This window comes from Trichosurus vulpecula, chromosome 7, assembly GCF_011100635.1.
Source record: "Trichosurus vulpecula isolate mTriVul1 chromosome 7, mTriVul1.pri, whole genome shotgun sequence".
In the NCBI taxonomy this organism is placed as follows: domain Eukaryota; kingdom Metazoa; phylum Chordata; class Mammalia; order Diprotodontia; family Phalangeridae; genus Trichosurus; species Trichosurus vulpecula.
Genome location: NC_050579.1, coordinates 1,458,582 through 1,478,786, shown reverse-complemented (window position 1 = coordinate 1,478,786; position 20,205 = coordinate 1,458,582). Strand labels below are relative to the sequence as shown.

The window sequence follows — 20,205 nt, the reverse complement described above, 5'->3', positions numbered from 1 at the left end:
CTGAAGCCTTCCCAATATCCATTTTTCCTCTAAATTAAGTCTATTGTTAAGTGTGTAATAGGGTTTTCCTCTGAATTCTTTCCTACCTTAAATATAGGCAAAGAGTTTTCTCCAGTGTGACTTGACTCATGCTAATAAGGTTCCCCATGGACTAATGGCTATCTCTTTTTCATTACATTCAAACGATTTCCCTGAAGTATGAGTTCTCTGATGTCTATTAAAGGACCTCCTCTCAATGAAGGCTTTCCCACATTCATGACATTCAAAGCGTTTCTCTCTAGTATGAATCCTCTGATGTCTTTTGAGTCCATTACTTAAAGTGAAGGCTTTTCCATATTCATTGCATTCAAAGGGTTTTTCTCCAGTATGAGTTCTCTGATGGCTAATAAGTGTTCCTTTCTGACTGAAGCCCTTGCCACATTCCTGACATTCAAAGGGTTTCACTCCTGTATGAGTTCTCTGGTGGAATCTGAGTACTTTCTGCTCACTGAAAGCTTTTCCACATTCATGGCATTCAAAGGATTTTTTACCAGTATGATTTCTCTGACGTATTGTGAGTCCATTACTTGAAGTGAAGGCTTTTCCACTTTCATGACATTCAAATGGTTTTTCTCCAGTATGAGAAAATTCTCTGATGGCTAATGAGAGTTCCCCTCTGCCTGAATCCCTTACCACATTCATGACATTCAAAGGGTTTCTCTCCAGTATGAGTTCTGAGATATCTATTAAAGGATCCCCATTCACTGAAGGCTTTCCCACATTTATGACATTCAAAGGGTTTTTCTCCAGTATGAGTCCTCTGGTGACTAATAAGAATTCCCTTCTGACTAAAGCCTTTCCCACATTCTTTACATTCAAATGGTTTCTCTCCAGTGTGAATTCTCTGATGAGCAACAAGGTTTCCTCTCTGGCTGAAGCCTTTCCCACATTCATGACATTCAAAAGGTTTCTCTCCAGTATGGATTCTGTGATGGTTTTCAAATAGTTTGTTATCCTTGAAGACTTTCCCACATTTATTACATTAAAAAGGACTTCTCTCCAATATTAATTGTTTTCATTTTAATCAATCTTTTTTGGTTGGTAAAGGTTTTCCCATATTTGTGACATTCATGTTTCTCTCCAATTTGAATTTTCTGACACCCAATAACACATGATCTTCTACCAAATGCCTTTCCCATTTCATTGTCCTCATGGAGCTTTACTCTAGTATGTGTTCTAGGAAATTTAATTAGGTTTGAGTGGTAACTAAAGGGCTTCTTACATTTGTCATACTTAAAAAGATTCTTCCTTGAAGAAAAAGCATTGCATATAAGTAAGTCTGAAAAATCCTTTACTTGCTTGTCAAGTGTCTTATATTTGTGGAGACTCTTCTCCACAGCATTTTTCCATGATGGAACAAAGATAGACACTAGATTAAAACTTCCTCCCAAAGTAGTGCAATGTGGTACAGTCATTTCATTAAAAGTTGTTCTCTGTGGGATTGTTACTAGTCTGAATTGTCTCTCCTGATCACCCTTCTGTATCTCTAAATTAATATCATATTCCATTGGTTCTGTTGTCCTGGAATGCCAGGGAATATTCGCTGGAAGTCTTGTCTTGGATGATTCCCCCATGTAAATGCATTTTATCAGACTTGCATCTTTGCTTTCACATCTGGTCTCCTGACTAACACCATCTGAAAGAAATGTTTTAAAAGTTACTGGTCACTGTTGGCCATGACAGAAAGTAACCCTCTTTGGAGTAAGTTCTAGTTTCTATCACTTTGATCAAAAGAACAAGACACAGAGTGACCTGGGTAGAACACTACTTAGAAGGAATTAAAGCCAAGGGCAGGGGAGAAGATACTAAAAACACCTGGCTACTAAGTACTAAGTTAGCTACATCCTAGGGAACTGGAAGCACTCACAGATATCCTAAGAAAACAACAATCATGAAAAGCTGAAATATCTTCTTCAGGGGAATTTATGGAAAACCTTACAGGAAGCAGGAAAAGCTGGGTAGAAGATAGGAGCTGGAAAACAACTTGGAATTTAGGCAAGCTAAAACTGATGGACCAGGAAAACTGAGCAATTAGGGAAAATTTCAGAATTGCTGTTCTTCCCCCAAATTGTTAAAAAAGAAAACAAAAAGAATCAAATATATTTCTGAAATTTTTTAAAATTCTCAAAATATTGAAAAAAAGACAAAAGACATTCACTGAATAACAGAAGCAATAAACAACAAAATAATCTCAACCAGACACATTTTTGTCACTGAAAAAATATGACAAGATGATTTTAAAAGCAGCCATAATGAAAAGCATGACATATCAGATACTGGAAATCTGACTTACAAAAGGTCTCCTTCAAAAATAAGTACAGCACCGCCTATTGGCAATCCTGCCAAATTGAACTCAAAAGCTGGGTGTTGGAGGCATTAGTATTCCAAGATCAAGGTATTTTGTGTGTCCAGACTCCTAAAGCTACTGGATAGCTCATCAACCCCTACCAGTGTATTTAATAGTCATCCAGACAACACAATAAACTTGAAGCAAAGTCATTCACTAAAATGGTCGGATAACAACAGTAGCAATGAAACTTTTCACCCATACATGAGAACACTCCCATTAAGCTATACATCAGCGGGAAGAACAGGAGCGTGCAAGGGAACCGCCAATGCTGGAGAGGTTGTTAGAAGACAGGCACACTAGTGCATTGCTAGTGGACCTGTGAATCAGTACAACCATTTTGGAAAGCAAACTGAATTATTCAGATAAACTGAATAGAATACTTTTTGACTCAGAGACTCTATGACTAGGCTTATTCCACAAGGAGGTCGCTGATAAGAAAGGCACCATATACACAAAAATATTTATAGCACCATTTTTTGTAATAGTAAAGAATTGGAAGTACTCATTGATCAGGAAACAGCTAAACCAACTGTGGTACATGAATATAACGTAATTATTACTATGCTGTAAGAAATGATGAATGTGATAAAAATGGATTGATACAGAGTGAACATGAGACAAAAAAATGCATGACAACAGTGCACAGAGAAAGGACCCCAAAAAACCAAAAGTGAATTGCAAAATGTTGCAAAATGATAAAGAACAAGCACGGCTCCAAAGAAGAGATACGTGACGACACCCCCACCCATCCCTTGGCAGAAGCGGGAGGCCAGAAGTTTTGTACACTGAATGCATTTTTGGATTTTTTTAATGCATGGATAAATTATACTGATTTTTTGTCCTCTTCCTTCTCTTTTGTTTTTGGGTTTTTGTCTTTATAAAGGTATTATTTGTAATATGAGATGGCTCTCTGGGAGGGAAAAGGAGAGGGATACTGGGTGAAATTATGATGTAAAAAATAAAACTCAATACAATGCCTAAGTACATGAGGAGTGACTCTCTAAAGTGGGACAACATGGGCCTGAGGTAGCTCCTCCCTCTAGTACTGTAAGGTCCCTTACGGGTCTTCTGTTCTAGTGGCATCCACATCCATTCCCACTGAGCCCTGGGCCTGCTCTTCTCAGTCATTCCATCCAACTCCACAACTGTCCTCTCTAGGTGGGCCCTCCCCTGGACACAGTGTGGGCTACAGGGGAAGGTGCTCTGACAAAAGCTTTGCTGCTGATGGTGGGGAGAGAACAGAGAAAACCCCTCTTTCCATAGTCACAACAGGAAAAGGCCAAGAGCAATTCTTTCTCAAAAAGTTGGGATCTTTTCCCCCAATGGCTCTTTTTTGTGACTGACTTTCTGAGACTTGTCTGACTAGCTTGGTAGCAAAGGGCATGAGAGGAGGGAGACCATCAGAGTGGAAAACTGCATTTAACCTCAGACTTTTAGGATGTCTCGGCTGGTCTGCCTGAATTGGATTTTTGTCGTGGTTCTTTTAAATTCTCCCCCTTACAGGGACAGAAAGGAATAGACTGGAAAATGTAGATAAGTCAAAACCAAAGATAGTGTGAGATTCTTTCATCTTACTTATTTTATTGACAGCTACTAAATTTTAAATTAGTTTACAACTCAAAAGAAGAAACAGATACCTCATTCCCTGAGACAGGGAAACATGAGAGGAAAGAGAGAGATCAGGGAACTGATGTGCTCAGGAGAGGCCAGATGAGTCTAATGGACTAATGGAGAAGTCACACACAGCTGTGACCCCCCAGGCAGCTCCCAAGTGGAGCCCTCATCAGCACCCTGGAGACCCTCACCCCAAATCCTCCTCTGGGACCCTGCTCTCCGGGTCACTATCCCCACTGCCTTTCTGCTCTCCTCCTCCTGAGCTGCCAAAGCTCTCTCTACCCTCGTGGGGTCTCTGCTCTGGCTACCACCCCTCATTTCACTCAGCCTGTATAGTGAGGAATCAAAAGCTCACTGACCAACTGACTGAAACCACATGAAAGGCCAGGAAATGTTGGGAAAACCGGGTAAACCAAGGGTAACATGAGAGAAAGGGGAGACAGGGAGACCCCTAAGATTTGGGGTTCGCTGATCTGCCACTTGGCTCTGTGATACCTGAGTAGCCAGCTATTGCTAGAAAAACCCTGCCCCCAGCCCCTAACTGCAAACCCCAGTCTGCATAAGACAAAAACAGACTGAGGTCCTGCCTGTGGCGAGTGTTCTGGGCCCCTAAGACATTTCCAAGGAATGTAAGCTAATTAACTGAGTGGACTGAGAGACAATCTCTCCTCTCAACAAAGCCAGCTGGAGCATCCCTCAGTCTGCCTATGGCCTTGAAGGATGAAAGCCTCAGCCCCAGATATTCTTTTGAATTATGTGACTGTTCCTAGCTCTTATCTCATGAGTCATGTTGTGGGATGTATGGCAAACTGGACACAGAGATCCTGGGTTGTAATTCCAATTGACACTTTGTCAACTATCTGATATGTTGTATTTACAATCTATTAAGGAGTTTCCTTTGATCATGGTCATAAAAAGTGAAATAACACAGGCTTGCTGAGTCTGCAAAGTAACATATGTAAACTTTAAGAGATAATTAAGCACTGAATCCTGTATGGTCTATATAAACTACCCTCCTCCTTTAAACGTGGTCATTTGCTATGGGAATTTTCCCCGAATGACCGCCGGCTAATAAACTTCTCCATTCAAAACTTATACTCTGTGGCGTGTCTCACTCGCTTCTGGTATGACAGCTCCTAGAGGTTTGTCACCAGATGTCCCTCTGCCCAGGGGCTCATTCTCTTCCCCCCCAACGCTGGGCAAGCTTCACCTCTCCCTCCAAGCATTGGGACACATTTTCCACAGATGGCCAAGATGACGAGGCAGGCAGGAGCCTGGGCCCCCTCTGACCAGGGGCAGCCCTGGAGGTAGAGAGGAGGGGCTGAGAACTCTTCCCTGGGGGCTCCCTTCTTGGGGGGGGGGGTTCCTTCCCTTGGGGAGGGCCTCCTTCTTGGTGTGGGTTCTTGGAGGGGTGCTCCTCCTCCCTGGGGGGGCACCTGCTCCTGAGGGCCCTCCTTCTGGGAGGGGGGGGCTCCTTCTCCTGGGAGGTGTTCTGGGGGGGTGCCTCCTTCTTCTGGGGGGTTTTTGGAGGAGGGTTCCTTCCCCTGAAGGTGCTCCTTGGCGGGGGCTCCCCTTCTCCTGGGCAGGGGCAGCCTCCACCGCCTTCCTCTTCCCGCAAAGCTGGGACCTGTGGGCTCAGAAGCAAGGTCACTTCAGCAGCGCCCTCCACTCTGGCCTAGCTGCCGCCTCCCCCACCCAGGCCCCTGAGGACCCTCCCCAGCGTGGGAAGGGAGGTAGCAGGAGGGGAACGTGCAAGAGCAAGCACGCATGTGCCTGGTGTGTGTTTGCACGTGGGGGGGGGGGGCACGTGTGTACACGCGTGTGTGAGGAAGGTTTGTGCACCTGGGCTGTTGGGTGTGTGGTCAGTGCGGGGTAGGTATGTGTGCGGAGTCTGCTGGGCGACGTGGGTGCGGCGCGTGGGCATACGGGTGTGTGAGCGTGGCGTGGGGATGGGGCGTGCGCACACGAGTGGGCAGTGACTGCGCCCACGGGCACGGCCTCAGCAAAACGAGCCGGGGCCTTTGGAGGTGTAAGCGAGTAGGGCGCCAGGGGCCCCCCTAGCTGGGACATTTGCACACGCCCTCAGGGGATGCGCGCGTCTGATGGCCCTTTTAGGACCCTCCCCCAAATCCTCAGAATAGGAGGTCCATTTGGGGCGGGGCTGGAGAAGGGGCGACCGCGCGTGCGCACTATCTCTCCCCCGCCCCCCCCCCACCCCCCACCCCGGCTCAGCCCCTTGGATCCGCACCAAGAGTCCAAGTTTGGAAGTAGGACTTCCTGAGTCCGGTAGCGGCTACTCCCAACCCCCAAGACAGGAAGAGTGAACAATCCCACAAAGCGTCGCGCCCTGAGGCCATTTGCTAGGAATAAGCTGGAGAGGGCAAGAGGAAGTACGCAACAGGCGTGGGAGCGCTGCGCCTTCTGGGAAATGGAGTCCGGAAGCGGGAGGCTCCTGCCGGGCACGTGCTCGCCCTGACTCCATTCCCCAGAAGACCCCGGGGTCGCGCTTTCCCACGCTCGAGCGTCCCCTTCTGCGCACTGGTCACTCTGGGTCTCTCAGTAAAGATTTAAATCAGTAAAATAGAGAAAGAGCAGGTCAATGAATTGGGCATGCAACTTTAAAAAAAAAAAAAAACCAGAAAAAGAACAAATTTGAAATCCTCAATTAAACACCAAATTGGAAATCCTTGAAAATCAAAGGAGAGATTAATAAAACCAAAAGTAATAAAAAAAAAGTTGAATAAATCATACTAAGAAATGGTTTTACACAATAGATAAGCCATTGGTTAATTTGATTTTTAAAAGGAAAGAAGAAAACCAAATTACCAGCATCAAAAAGGAAAGGGTGAACCAAAGAATAGAAAATTAAAGCAATTATTAGGAGCTATTTTGCACAGTTAAATAGCAATAAAGCTGACTTCTGAGTGAAATGGATGAGTGTTTACAAAACATGAATTGCTCAGAGTAACAAAAGAGGAAATTTAATATGTAATTTACCCTATGTTAGAAAAAGAATTTGAACAAGCCATAAATGGCTCTAGGACCAGTTGGATTCACAAGGGCTAGTTTTCTCTTTTAGGAGCAGGGTTGCCCTAAGCTCTAATGGAGGTGAGTGGAATACAAGATTGTGAAAGCTTCCCTATGAATAACTCAGGCAAGGCAATATTCAAAATGGAGATAGTACAAGTTAGGATGTGAACTTCACCAGGCCTAAGTTTCTTTTTCCTGTAAATCATATGATTTCAGGGAAACCAGATGGTATTCTCCTCTCCCCCTCCCCTCACCTATTTCACAAACTGCCACCTTAACAGGAGTCTCCCTATAAGGTAAGTCTGTAGTTTCTGTGCTTGTATTGGGTAAAAACTTATGTCTTTATTCCTGGTTAGAGTGTGAGGCCGCTTGTTCCTGCCAATGGGGATGGAGGTCCAGCCTCTGGGGTGGGATTTCTTAGAATTGTTTGTACAAGGGTATATAACTCCGTGCTTGCCTTCTGTACCCCACCTCTCGTCACCATCACTCTGCCCTGGTAGTGAGAGATGCCCAACTCTCCTGAGACTTGATCAAAGAAAGCTTCTGTTTTTCCTACCTTGAAAAACCTCTTTTTTTTTAAACTTGAGTCAGTGGTCTTCTGACCCACACAGAGGGGACCAAGGACAGGGGCTTCCTTCCCAGGCAAAGGCTCACCTACCCCTATTTGTTTCTGTTTATGCCACAAGTTGAAATCAGCTTTCTCACTTGGGTGGAGTCCTGCCTAACCTAATTAACAAGCCAGTCCTTTGGAGTCTAGGACTAATCTCTTCACTTAGCCATGCCCTTCAGAGACTGACTGACATTTTTGGGGATTTAGGCCTTAACAGAAGAGGAAAAGGGTGGATCACAAATTGGCAATTATTAATATAATAAGATAACACTAATTTCTCTTGGGAAATTAAATCAGAAAAAAAATCTCTTGTGAGATCAGTAATATAAATATAAAAAATATATAAAATATTACTATAAAAAATCTATAATCCCATTGCTTTTGGAAAGGGTGTATCAGTTGACTGTCTTATGGGACAAGGTACTATTTCCTATGACTGCCACAACTAAAACTCTCTTCCCTGGCCACGTGTATATGTTGGCTCTGAGAATGTATGCTTTTTGAGGCCAGGGACTATCTCCTCCTATTAGGGATCCTTGAAGAGTTTGGCCTTTGTTTCCTGTGATGAATTCAGTGCCTTTGACTCTTACTAATTTGTTAATATTGTGAAATGAAGTTGTGGTACCTAAAGACCTAGAAGGTTTTATGGAGAGAAATGGAAAATTTGATTAATGCAAATGTGTGAAATCTTGCTGTTTTCAAATAATTGGGTAAATTGGTACTCTTGTATAGTCATGTGAAAGATAACATTCTTTCCAAATATTAATGGGGATAACTAGATAAAGGGAAAAACAAATAAAGATACAAATGCAATGTTGAATCATTATCCCATAGACTAAGCCTGGGATTTAAAGTTACTATGTATGTGGAATAAGGTCCTTAAATGTTTCAAAGTGATATGAGAGCTATTGGGTATTAATATAAATGGCGTAATTAATTACTGAAACTAAATCTGAGTAGTCTGGGAAAAAGAATTTCAGTGTAAGTCTCATTGATAGGAAAAGTTAAATGTGGCTATTTGGATTTGAATTCATTCCATGGTCTAAAACATAAGACAAAGTTAGCGTTTGAACCTATATTTATATGGTTCAATTCTTGAAGTCTATCTCATTTTTTCAGATCAGGCATAGTTAGAGGAGAATAGAAAAACTTGGGAAACTAATGCAAATGTGTTAGAGCAATGACTTATGATCTTAATGAGAAGATTTTATGAACAAGGGTGGAAGTACATGCAAGCTACTTAAGGCTCACTTTAAAGATGTTCCTTAAGCAATGTGAAATTATAGTCATATCTTAAACTGATTATTGGAACTTGCTATTCAAAGACTTAATGGGACTTTTGACTGACTATTTTTCTGAGTCTAACTCCAGGTATGAATATCAAGGAAGGCTGTCTGAGCCACTGATCCATGATGCCAGCAATCCAGTGAGGGTTATCATAAATCATACTACAAGTACGATTTATGGTAAGGTTGAGAGAGCAACTGTTCTGCATGTGCTGAGGTGGGACTCTTCATTTGATTCCTTAACTGAAACCTGGAAGACTTTAAGCCTGGCTCAATGCAGTTTGCAGTTTGACACAACTGGAATTTTGCCTGGAGTTGACAGCAAGTTACTATAAGTTAGGTCCTTAATCTCTTAGTGGCAAATTTCTATAATCAGAAGGTTTTATAAGTACAGTAGCAAATCTATTAAAATAATTGATTATGGAACATCTTAGGGTACTATAAGACTGAGCCCTCAGGTTTAGGAATTTAGCCCAAACTAGCTAGTTACACTTGAAATCTGTTACTAATACACACACACACACACACACACACACACACACACACACACACACACGCTCGCATGGGTGGGTGTGTATGTGTGGGTGTGTTCCTATATAATATATAAGGTAGGGTCCTTTTAACTCTTTTTTGTTTTTTTAATTAGATTTTTAATTTTTAGTTTACAACACTTAGTTTTACATATTCTTGAGTTGTAAATTTTCTTCTCTTCCCTCCCCTCCTCCCTCCCCCCCAAGACAGCATGCAGTTCAATACAGATTCTACATAAACTTTTGCAATAAACTTATTTACACAATAGTCAAGTTGCAAAGAATAATTATGGCCAATGGAATGAATCATGAGAGAGAAGAAACAAAACCAAAAAAAGAAGAGGAAAAAAAAAAGAGAGCAAATAGTTTGCCTCAATCTGCACTCAGACTCCATAGATTTTCTCTGAACATAGCTAGCTTTTTCCATCATTGGTCCTTTGGTGCTGTCTTTGAGCCTTGTATTGCTGAGGAGAGCCAAGTCTATCAAAGTTAGTCATCACAGAATCAATATGTCTGTGATTGTATATAATGTTCTCCTGGTTCTGCTCTTCTCACTCAGCATCAGATCATGTAGGTCTTTCCAGGTTATTGTGAAGTCTGTATCTTCCCCATTTCTAATAGCACAATAGTATTCCATTACATTCATATACCACAACTTGTTCAGGCATTCCCCAATTGATGGGCATCCCCTTGATTTCCAATTCTTTGCCACCACAAGAAGAGTTGCTATTAATATTTTTGTACATACAGGTCCCTTTCCCACTTGTGTGATCTCTTTGGGATATAGCCCTAGGAGTGGTATTGGTGGGTCAAAGGGTATGCACATTTTTATAGCCCTTTGGGCATAGTTCCAAATTCCTCTCCAAGATGGCTGGATCTGTTCACAACTCCACCGACAATGTATTAATGTTCCAGTTTTCCCAGTCCTCTCCAGCATTTGTCTTTTTCCTGTTCTGTCATGTTAGCCAATCTGACAAGAAAGATGTGGTAACTAAGAGTTGTTTTGATTTGCATTTCTCTGATCAATAGTGATTTGGAGCATTTTCTCATGTGCCTGTAGATATCTTTAATTTCTTCCTCTGAAAACTGCCTGCTCATATCCTTTGACCATTTCTCAGTTGGGGAATGACTTTTATTCCTATAAATTTGGCTCAGTTCCCTGTATATTTCAGATATGAAGCCTTTATCAGAGACATTGGTTGTAAAGATTTTCTCCCAATTTTCTGCTTCCCTCCTAATCTTTGTTGCATTGGCTTTGTTTATACAAAAACTTTTCAGTTTAACATAATCAAAATTATCCATTTTGCATTTTATAATGCTCTCTATCTCTTGTTGGGTCATGAATTCTTCCCTTTCCCATAAATCTGACAGGAAAACTATTCCCTGCTCTCCTGAATTGCTTATAGTATCAGCCTTAATTCCTAAATCATGAACCCATTTTGACTTTATTTTGGTATATGGTGTAAGATATGGGTCTATGCCCAGTTTCTGCCACACTGTTTTCCAATTTTCCAAGCAGTTTTTGTGAAATAGTGAATTCTTTTTGGTTTTTTGTTTGTTTGTTTTTTCTTTGGAGGGGGGAAGGCAGGGCAAGTGACTTGCCCAAGGTCACACAGCTAGCGTGTCAAGTGTCTGAGGCTCGATTTGAACTCAGGTCTTCCTGATTCTAGTGCTGGTGCTCTACTCACTGCACCACCTAGCTGCCCCAAAACAGTGAATTGTTAACCCAGAAGCTGGATTCTTTGGGTTTATCAAAGAGTAGATTGCTATATTAGTGACTTCTGCATCTTGTGTACCTAACCTATTCCACTGATCTACCACTCTGTTTCTTAGCTAATACCAGGTAGTTTTGAGGACTGCTGCTTTATACTACAGTTTGATATCTGATATGGCTAGGCCACCTGCCCTAGCATTTCTTTTCATTAATTCCCTTGATATTGTGGACCTTTTTTCCTTCCAGATGAATTTTGTTATTATTTTACCCAGCTCTGTAAGATGATTTTTTGGTAGTTCAATCGGTATGACACTGAATAAGTAAATTAATTTAGGTAAAATTGTCATTTTTATTATATTAGCTCAGCCTAACCATGAGCAACTGATGATATTCTATTTAATTAGATCTGACTTTATTTGTGTGAGAAGTGTTTCATAATTGTATTCATATAGGCCCTGGGTTTGTCTTGGCAGTGTTTTAACAACCCAGCTAGCAGCTTCAGTGGGGGCGTAAGATCCCTCCCCCACAGCCGGCACCCAGGGGGCTGCTGGGACCCAGGAGGCTGCCGGGAAAGCACAGGTTCTTTTTATCTGCTTAAACAAGGAAAGCACGGTGAAGGGGTTGACCAGCTTACTTTAATCCAGCATTCAGTTAGCATACAGACAACATTCATTTAGTTCAGGGGAAAAACGCCAGCATTCAGTTAGCATTCAGTTAGTTCAGGGAACCATATACACAAGCATCAAGAGACATACTTCACAGGAAAAAACCAGCACCCTGAGGTTCAGAACATTCATTTAGTTCAGGGGGAAAAATCCAGCATCCTGAATTATAGACCAAATACAATTCATAGTTATCAACATCTGAGTCTTCAGCTGGGGAGCTCATTACAATGGCTGGCCCAGTGTCACACACCACTTCTGCTGTGGTGCAGAGCTCGGAGAGAGGATGCTAACTTCTGTGCTGATATAGCCTGTTCAGGGTGCCAAGGGCCCAGACCTCACCCAGGCTGGGTGTGGAAAAGTTCCCCACCCCCAATATCACATCAGATAAAATCAATGACTCCCAGTTGTCTCAGTGCGGAGAAATACAAAAACATCCCACTTTATCTACCCCATTCAAACAAAGGCCAGAATCATTAAAGGTCAACAGCAAAAAGTCCCACCTTAATTACTACTACATTGTCCATCCCTTTCCAGGATCTGTGGACTAACAATATCTAAATTAAATGGCCATGGATCCTGGGACAAAATAGAAACATTATACATTGCAATCACATTCAGGGAAATATAACAAAAGATATCATTCACAACAAATCAAAACATATCATTCAGTGCCATTCCCAAATATTTGTTTACAATTCAAATGTCCACCCCTAGGTCCCAGCAAGTTAATCTCTTTAAGCTGTACAGAATGTTCAAGCAAAGCTCTTTTTCAGTGTCTTCCCCACACAGCAGTTGCAGGCTTCCTGCTCCTACCCTCAGGAACCAGCATGCTTTAATTAGCAAAGTCCCAACACAAAGTCCAAATTGGTGGTGGCAGTGGTGGCAACAGGCGCTACTAAAAGCAGTCCACAGTGAAGCACAGAAACCTGGGGTATTCCCCCCAACACAGTGACAATGAGCCTTCTGGTGCAACTCTTATTTATTACACTTAAATGCTTTACTCCAGTATAAGTTCTCTAATACACAAGGAGGCATCCCCTTCTACTGAAGGCATTCCCACATTTGTTACATAAAGTTTCTCTCCAGAATTAATTGTCTATTATATAATATGATACCTTCTCTGGCAGAAGTCTTTTCTGAATCAATTACACACAAAAGACTTTATTCTGTAAAAGTTCTATGACAGCTAATAAAGTTTGTCCTACGATTAAATGATCTCAAAGGGTATTACAAGAGATTAATAAGAGAAAGCAGAGGGGGGTGGGTTCTGTTTTAAGGGTCTGAAGAGGGCAAAGAGAAGGGGGCATGAAGGAGGAAGAACACTTTTGTGTGGAGAGGAGAGAGAAGGGGGAGCACTTGCTATTTCTCATAACTGCAGTGGTAACAAGTGTGTCTAAACACAGAGGAAGGGCTGGGAAGCAGGCAGCAGATGAGCCTTGCTGATCTGACCTGGACAAAAGAGGGCTGTCCACTCACACCCCTCCACACCCCCACCGCCAAACAGTCTGGTATAGAAACACCAGCAGGGAAATAAGCAAGAATGGGCATGGGACAATACCAGGGAGGAAACAGTCACAAATCAAACTCTTGGAGGGGGAATTAAAAGGGGGAGAGGAGGCAGAGAAAAGAACCAGGCTCTAAGGAGGTGCCTCAGATCACCTCTCAGACAACTGGGGAATGGCTAAGCTGAATATTAATGTAACCGAATATCATTGTGCCCTATGAATTGACAAGAGAGCCCATTTTAGAGACTCCTAGCTGGTGTGGACTGACAGTGAAGGGCGCAGACACACGAGGACATTGCAGAGACTGAAAAACTCTGATCAATGCAATCAATGAGCCCCCATCAGATGACTGATGGTGAAGCTTAGTACCCACCTCCTGAGGAGAGGAACAATAGGACCTGTGGTCATGGCCACATTCTTTTTGCTGATTCTTTTTGCTTGACTATACTTGTTGACTGAAAATCTGTCTTTTTTTTCTGAGTGAGGACAGGAAGTTGTAGCAATAATGATGTTCTTCTGCCATTTTTCAGTTGTGTCCACTTCTTGTGGCCCCATTTGGGTTTTCTTGGCAAAGATGCTGGCTGGCCTTTTCCTTCTCCAGCTTGACTTTACAGATGAAGAAACTGAGGCAAACAGGGTGAAGTGACTCACCCAGGGTCACACCACTAAGTGTCTGAGGCTGGATTTCAACTCAGGGCTTTCTGACTCCAGGACTGGCACTCTATCCACTGCACCACCCAGCTGCCCTGTAGTAGTAATATCTCCACCCCAAAAAAAGTACTGTTGTCACTTTTTAAAAAGCAAAGAAGAGAACAGAAGGCAGTTCCAGCTACCTCCACTTCCCACTAGCTGCTCCACTTGGTCTGAGGTCCATAACCTTCCACCTCCCTTCTCTATACCTTGGGATGGGCCATGCCTCACGGGAGAACATTTCCTTTTCACTTCATGCCATGGAATCCCCGGCTCCTCTCGATTGTCAGCTCATTGCCAAGTGCCATCCTCTATACCTTTGCTGGTCCCCCAAGCTGCTAGAACACCCCCACCCCAAACTACTTTTTATTCTATATCTATATTGTACATAGCAGACATGAGATACTTAAGAGGTGAAGCTCTCACACATGTGGCTGGTTAATTTATATCAACTGAGAATTGGTAACCTGAGAATCATTCCCTAAACCCGCCAGGTTACTCTAGCATCTTTAGGGAGGTAGCAGTAGTTGTGCTGTGGGGACCCAATTGGTCAGGATTTGTGTGAGAGCCAAGGCCTGTGTGGTCATAGTTGAAGCCATTTCTAGGTGGTTCATGTTCTATCTAGTTTCTCCGATTTTCATCCCTTTTCATCATTTCTTACAACACAATATTTCATGATTCAGGGAAGTTATACGCCTAGTAGTGCTATCACTGGGTCAAAGGGCAGTTGCGAATTTGTGACTTGGGAGGGGGGGAACTGATCCAAAAAGCTTTTCCAAAATGGTTGGATTAATTTATGGTTCCACCAACAGAGTATGTCTGTCTTCCAACAATTCCTCTGAAAATCGTCATTTTCCTTTTATGTTATCTTTACCAAGCTGATGTCTATAAGGTGACACCTCACTGTTTTAATCTGCTGTGAGCTGCTCACCTGTCTTTCAGGCAGTGAATAGCAGCTGGGGGAAAAAGGGAAAGTCTGGGTTTCTTCTTCGAGAAAGCAAGGGCCTTTGAGGCAGCAGAGAGGACAGAATTCATTTCAGGTATGTGGACTGATCAGTATAAAGACAAAGGGGGAGGGAAGGCAGGAAGAGAGATGGAGTGTCCTGCCTGAGGAACAAAGCAAAGGTCAATCTGACTGACCCCTAAGAGGACAAGAGGGGAATAATGTCCGTTGAAACTATAGAGAGAAATCATAACCAGTTGTGCAGGGCTTCAAAAGCTAAACCACTTCCATTTAATCCTGGGGCAGAAGGAAGCATCAGAGTTGAGTAGGGGAGAGTGCCCCAGTCAAATCTGTGCTTAAGGAGAATGACTCTGGCAAACAGTGTGCAGAATGGACCAGAGGGTTGAGAGCCCTGAGAAAACCAGCCCCATTCAAAGGTTGTTTCAACAACTGAGTTTTGAGGTGATGAGGACCAAAGTGGAGAGATACAGATGGATTCAGAAGTGTTGTGAAGGTAGAAATGGCAAGTTTGACAACTAACTGGATCATGACAAGGTGGAGAAAATGAAAGGATGATGGTGCCTTTGACTGAGAAGGGAATTTGGGAAGACAGGAAAGATAATGAGTTGGTTTTGAACATGTCGAGTTTAAGATACCTATGAATACACATACACACACACCCCTATCTACGAAATCTCTGGATGGCATTTGCATAAAGATGATAATTCAAACCATGGGAGGATGACAAGAGCAATGACAATGGCTACTAACTAGTACCACCATCCCTACTACTCCCAATTAGTACTTGAAGGTTTGCAAAGGGCTTTATAGGCAACTATTGCCCCTGAATGGCATGGAGAATGTGGTAGTACCTCATATCCCATCCAGCCATCATTCCATTTGTCTTCATCTCCACATGGAAGAACAATGTCCAAGCTCCACCTCCAGAAACCATGAGCAGAGTACTTAGGGAAGTTAATATACTCTGATTCAGAATTCTTGCCATCCCAGGGCTGTGGCTTGTTGTTGGTTTGTTTTCTCTTTAGAGGTGGGTGTATACTTCTCCACGGCACTATTGTAGTTGACCACTGCCCAGAACATGCTTCACATCTCAACCAACCTAGCACCCCAGCCATCTTTACATAGGACCTGCATCTTCCCACCTGGAACACTAACTTTTCTCTTTTGTATGAGTCCTGGGAGGGTCTGAGGCCTGTTCCATATTCATAACATTTACAGCATTTCTCTCCCACGTGAATTCTGTGATAACAAATGAAGATCATCTGGCTAAATGGTTTCTTTTTTCCCATTAAAATTGTTTTATTGTCATCTTAAACATAAAGATACAGAGAACAGAAAAAGGATTGCATATGAAATGGTGAGCCTTGATTATTTTGTTCAAGTGTTACTAAACTCATTACAACACTACATATACAAAGAACAAAGAGGACTGTTATTGGAAACTGAAATTCTACCGTGTACAGTTTAAGTAAATGTTCAATTTAACGCAAGAGAAATAAATAAGCCCTGCTTGCCTGAAATTCTTTCTGTTCTCTGTATTTTTAAATATTTCACTGACACTCTTTTTTTTTTAAGCTTCACTATAACTACTAGCCACAGGGCAGCTAGGTGGCACAACGGATAGAGCACTGGGCAGGGTGTCATCCTCTTGAGTTCAAATCTAGCCTCAGACACTTACTAGCTAGGTAACCTTGGACAAGTCATGTAACACTGTTTGCCTTGGTTTCCTCATCTGTGAAATGAAATGGAGAAGAAAATGGCAAAGCACTCTAGTATCTCTGTCCAAAAAAACCCCAAATGGGCACACAAAGTGTGGAACATGACTGAAACAACTGAACAACAATGATCACTAGCCACTGGCTCTCCCCTAACAACTTAGCCCAGTCCAAATAAGAGCCCTCTCTGGTAATAAGTGTAGTTAAACAACCAAAGTCCCCTCAGCTGTGTCTGAAAATGTATTTCCTATGCTGAACACAAAATCAGTGATTTCACTGCCAATTAATTTTCTAATAACTAATTACAACAGAATCAATATAAATTATCCTTTCATTGATTAGATTTCTAAAAATTTTCAAGATTGTTTTACATAACTGTGTTCACTACATAAGTTGTTTAATTGGTGCTAGAGATTTTAATACATCTGTATATACATAAAATCTTCAAATAGTTTCTCTTCCTTATGAATTCTCTGATGTCTAATAAGTATGTTTTCTCCCTGAAGCCTTCCCAGTATCCATTTTTTCCTCTAAACTAAGACTTCTGTTAGTTCTATAACAAGATTTGTCCTCTGAATTCTTTCCTACCTTAAATATATTCAAAGAGTTTTCTCCAGTGGGACTTGACTCATGGCTGATAAGGGTTCCCCATTGACTAATGGCTCTCTCTCTTTCATTATATTCAAAAGATTTCCCTGCAGTATGAGTTCTCTGATGTCTATTAAAGGACCCCCTCTCACTGAAGGCTTTCCCACATTCATGACATTCAAAGGATTCCTCTCTAGTATGAGTTCTCTGATGTCTAATAAGATGTCCCTTCTCACTAAAGGCTTTTCCAGATTCATAACATTCAAATGGTTTCTAACCTGTATGAATTCTCTGATGGGTAATGAGGTTTACTCTCTGTCTGAATCCTTTCCCACATTCATGAAATTCAAAGGGTTTCTCTCCAGTATGAGTCCTCTGATGTTTATTAAAGGACCCCCTCTCACTAAAGGCTTTTCCACATTCATGACATTCAAAAGGTTTCTCACCAGTATGAATTCTCTGATGGGTAATGAGGTTTACTTTCTGTCTGAATCCTTTCCCACACTGATGACATTCAAAGGGTTTCTCTCCAGTATGAGTCCTCTGATGTATTTTGAGTCCATTACTTGAAGTGAAGGCTTTTCCACATTCATGACATTCAAAGGGTTTCTCTCCAGTATGAGTTCTCATATGGGTAATAAGGCTAGCCCTCCAACTAAAGCCTTTCCCACATTCCTGACATTCAAAAGGTTTCTCTCCAGTATGAGTTCTCTTATGGCTTTTGAGGACATTAACATCACTAAAAGCTTTTCCACATTGATTACATTGAAAAGGTTTCTCTCCAGTATGAGTTCTCCGATGGGTAGTAAGGTTTGCCCTGTGTCTGAATCCTTTTCCACACTCATTACATTCAAAGGGTTTCTCTCCATTGTGAGTTCTCTGATGGGCAATGAGGCTTGTTCTCCAGCGGAAACCTTTGCCACATTCCTGACATTCAAAGGGCTTCTCTGCAGAATGAGTTCTCTGATGTGTAGTAAGGTTTGCCCTCTGTCTGAATCCTTTCCCACATTCATTACATTCAAAGGGTTTCTCTCCAGTGTGAGTTCTCTGATGAGCAATGAAGCTTGTCCTCCAGCAGAAGCCTTTGCCACATTCCTGACAATCAAAGGGCTTCTCTCCAGTATGAGTTCTCTGATGGCTTTTGAGGATATTATTGTCATTGAAGGCCTTCCCACATTCATTACATTCAAAGGGTTTCACTCCTGTATGAGTTCTCTGGTGGATTCTGAGTACTTTCTGTTCACTGTAAGCTTTTCCGCATTCATGGCATTCAAATGGTTTTTCCCCAGTATGAGTTCTCTGATGGCTGATGAGGGTTCCCCTTTGGCTGAATCCCTTCCCACATTCATGACATTCAAAAGGTTTCTCTCTAGTATGAGTTCTGAAATGTCTATTAAAGGACCTACATTCACTGAAGGCTTTCCCACATTCTTTACATTCAAAAGGTTTCTCTCCAGCATGAGTTCTCTGATGGGTAGTAAGGTTTGCCCTGTGTCTGAATCCTTTTCCACATTCATTACATTCAAAGGGTTTCTCTCCAGTGTGAGTTCTCTGATGAGCAATGAAGCTTGTCCTCCAGCAGAAGCCTTTGCCACATTCCTGACAATCAAAGGGCTTCGCTCCAGTATGAGTTCTCTGATGGCTTTTGAGGATATTATTGTCATTGAAGGCCTTCCCACATTCATTACATTCAAAGGGTTTCACTCCTGTATGAGTTCTCTGGTGGATTCTGAGTACTTTCTGTTCACTGTAAGCTTTTCTGCATTCATGGCATTCAAATGGTTTTTCTCCAGTATGAGTTCTCTGATGGCTAATGAGAGTTCCCCTCTGGCTGCATCCCTTCACACATTCATGACATGCAAAAGATTTCTCTCCAGTATGAGTTCCAAGATGTCTATTATAGGATCTGCATTCACTAAAGGCTTTCCCACATTCTTTACATTCAAAAGGTTTCTCGCCAGTGTGAGTTCTCTGATGGCTTTTGAGAACATTACCATCACTAAAAGCCTTTCCACACTGATTACATTCAAAAGGTTTCTCTCCAGTATGAGTTCTTTGATGTCTTTTGAGAATATTACTCTTAGTAAAAGCTTTACCACATTGATTACATTCAAAGGGTTTCACTCCTGTATGAGTTTTCTGGTGGATTCTGAGTACTTTCTGTTCACTGAAAGCTCTTCCACATTCATGGCATTCAAAGAGTTTTTCACCAGTATGATTTCTCTGATGTTTTTTGAGTCCATTACTTGAAGCAAAGGCTTTTCCACATTCATGGCATTCAAAAGGTTTTTCACCAGTATGATTTCTCTGATGTGTTTTGAGTCCATTACTTGAAGTGAAGGCTTTTCCACATTCATGACATTCAAATGGTTTTTCTCCAGTATGAGTTCTCTGATGGATAATGAGAGTTCCCCTCTGCCTGAATTCCTTCCCACATTCATGACATTTAAAGGGTTTCTCTCCAGTATGAGTTCTGAGATGTCTATTAAAGGATCTGCCTTCACTGAAGGCTTTCCCACATTCATGACATTTAAAGGGTTTCTCTCCAGTATGAGTTCTTTGGTGACTAATGAGAGATCCCCTCTGTCTGAATCCCTTCCCACATTCATGACATTCAAAGGGTTTCTCTCCAGTATGAGTTCTCTGGTGACAAATAAGAGTTCCCCTCTGAATAAAGCCTTTCCCACATTCTTTACATTCAAATGGTTTCTCTCCAGTATGAATTCTCTGGTGACTAATAAGAGTTCCCCTCTGACTAAAGCCTTTCCCACATTCTTTACATTCAAATGGTTTCTCTCCAGTGTGAATTCTCTGATGAGTAATAAGGTTCCCGGTCTCGCTGAAGCTTTTCCCACATTCATTACATTCAAAGCACTTCTCTCTAATATTAATTTTTTTCATTTTA

General features: G+C 42.0%; 1 protein-coding gene across 1 annotated transcript; it reads right to left on the bottom strand.

Annotated features, from left to right (window-relative positions):
- Positions 1–126: 126 nt before the first annotated feature.
- On the bottom strand, positions 127–20,201 carry LOC118856455 (zinc finger protein 709-like). Its single transcript, XM_036766738.1, has 3 exons — positions 17,747–20,201; positions 1,514–1,675; positions 127–722 (listed from the first exon to the last, which is right to left on the bottom strand). The coding sequence occupies exons 1-3, from the start codon at positions 20,199–20,201 to the stop codon at positions 127–129; spliced, it is 3,213 nt and encodes a 1,070-aa protein (XP_036622633.1).
- Between the last annotated feature and the right edge of the window lie 4 nt (positions 20,202–20,205).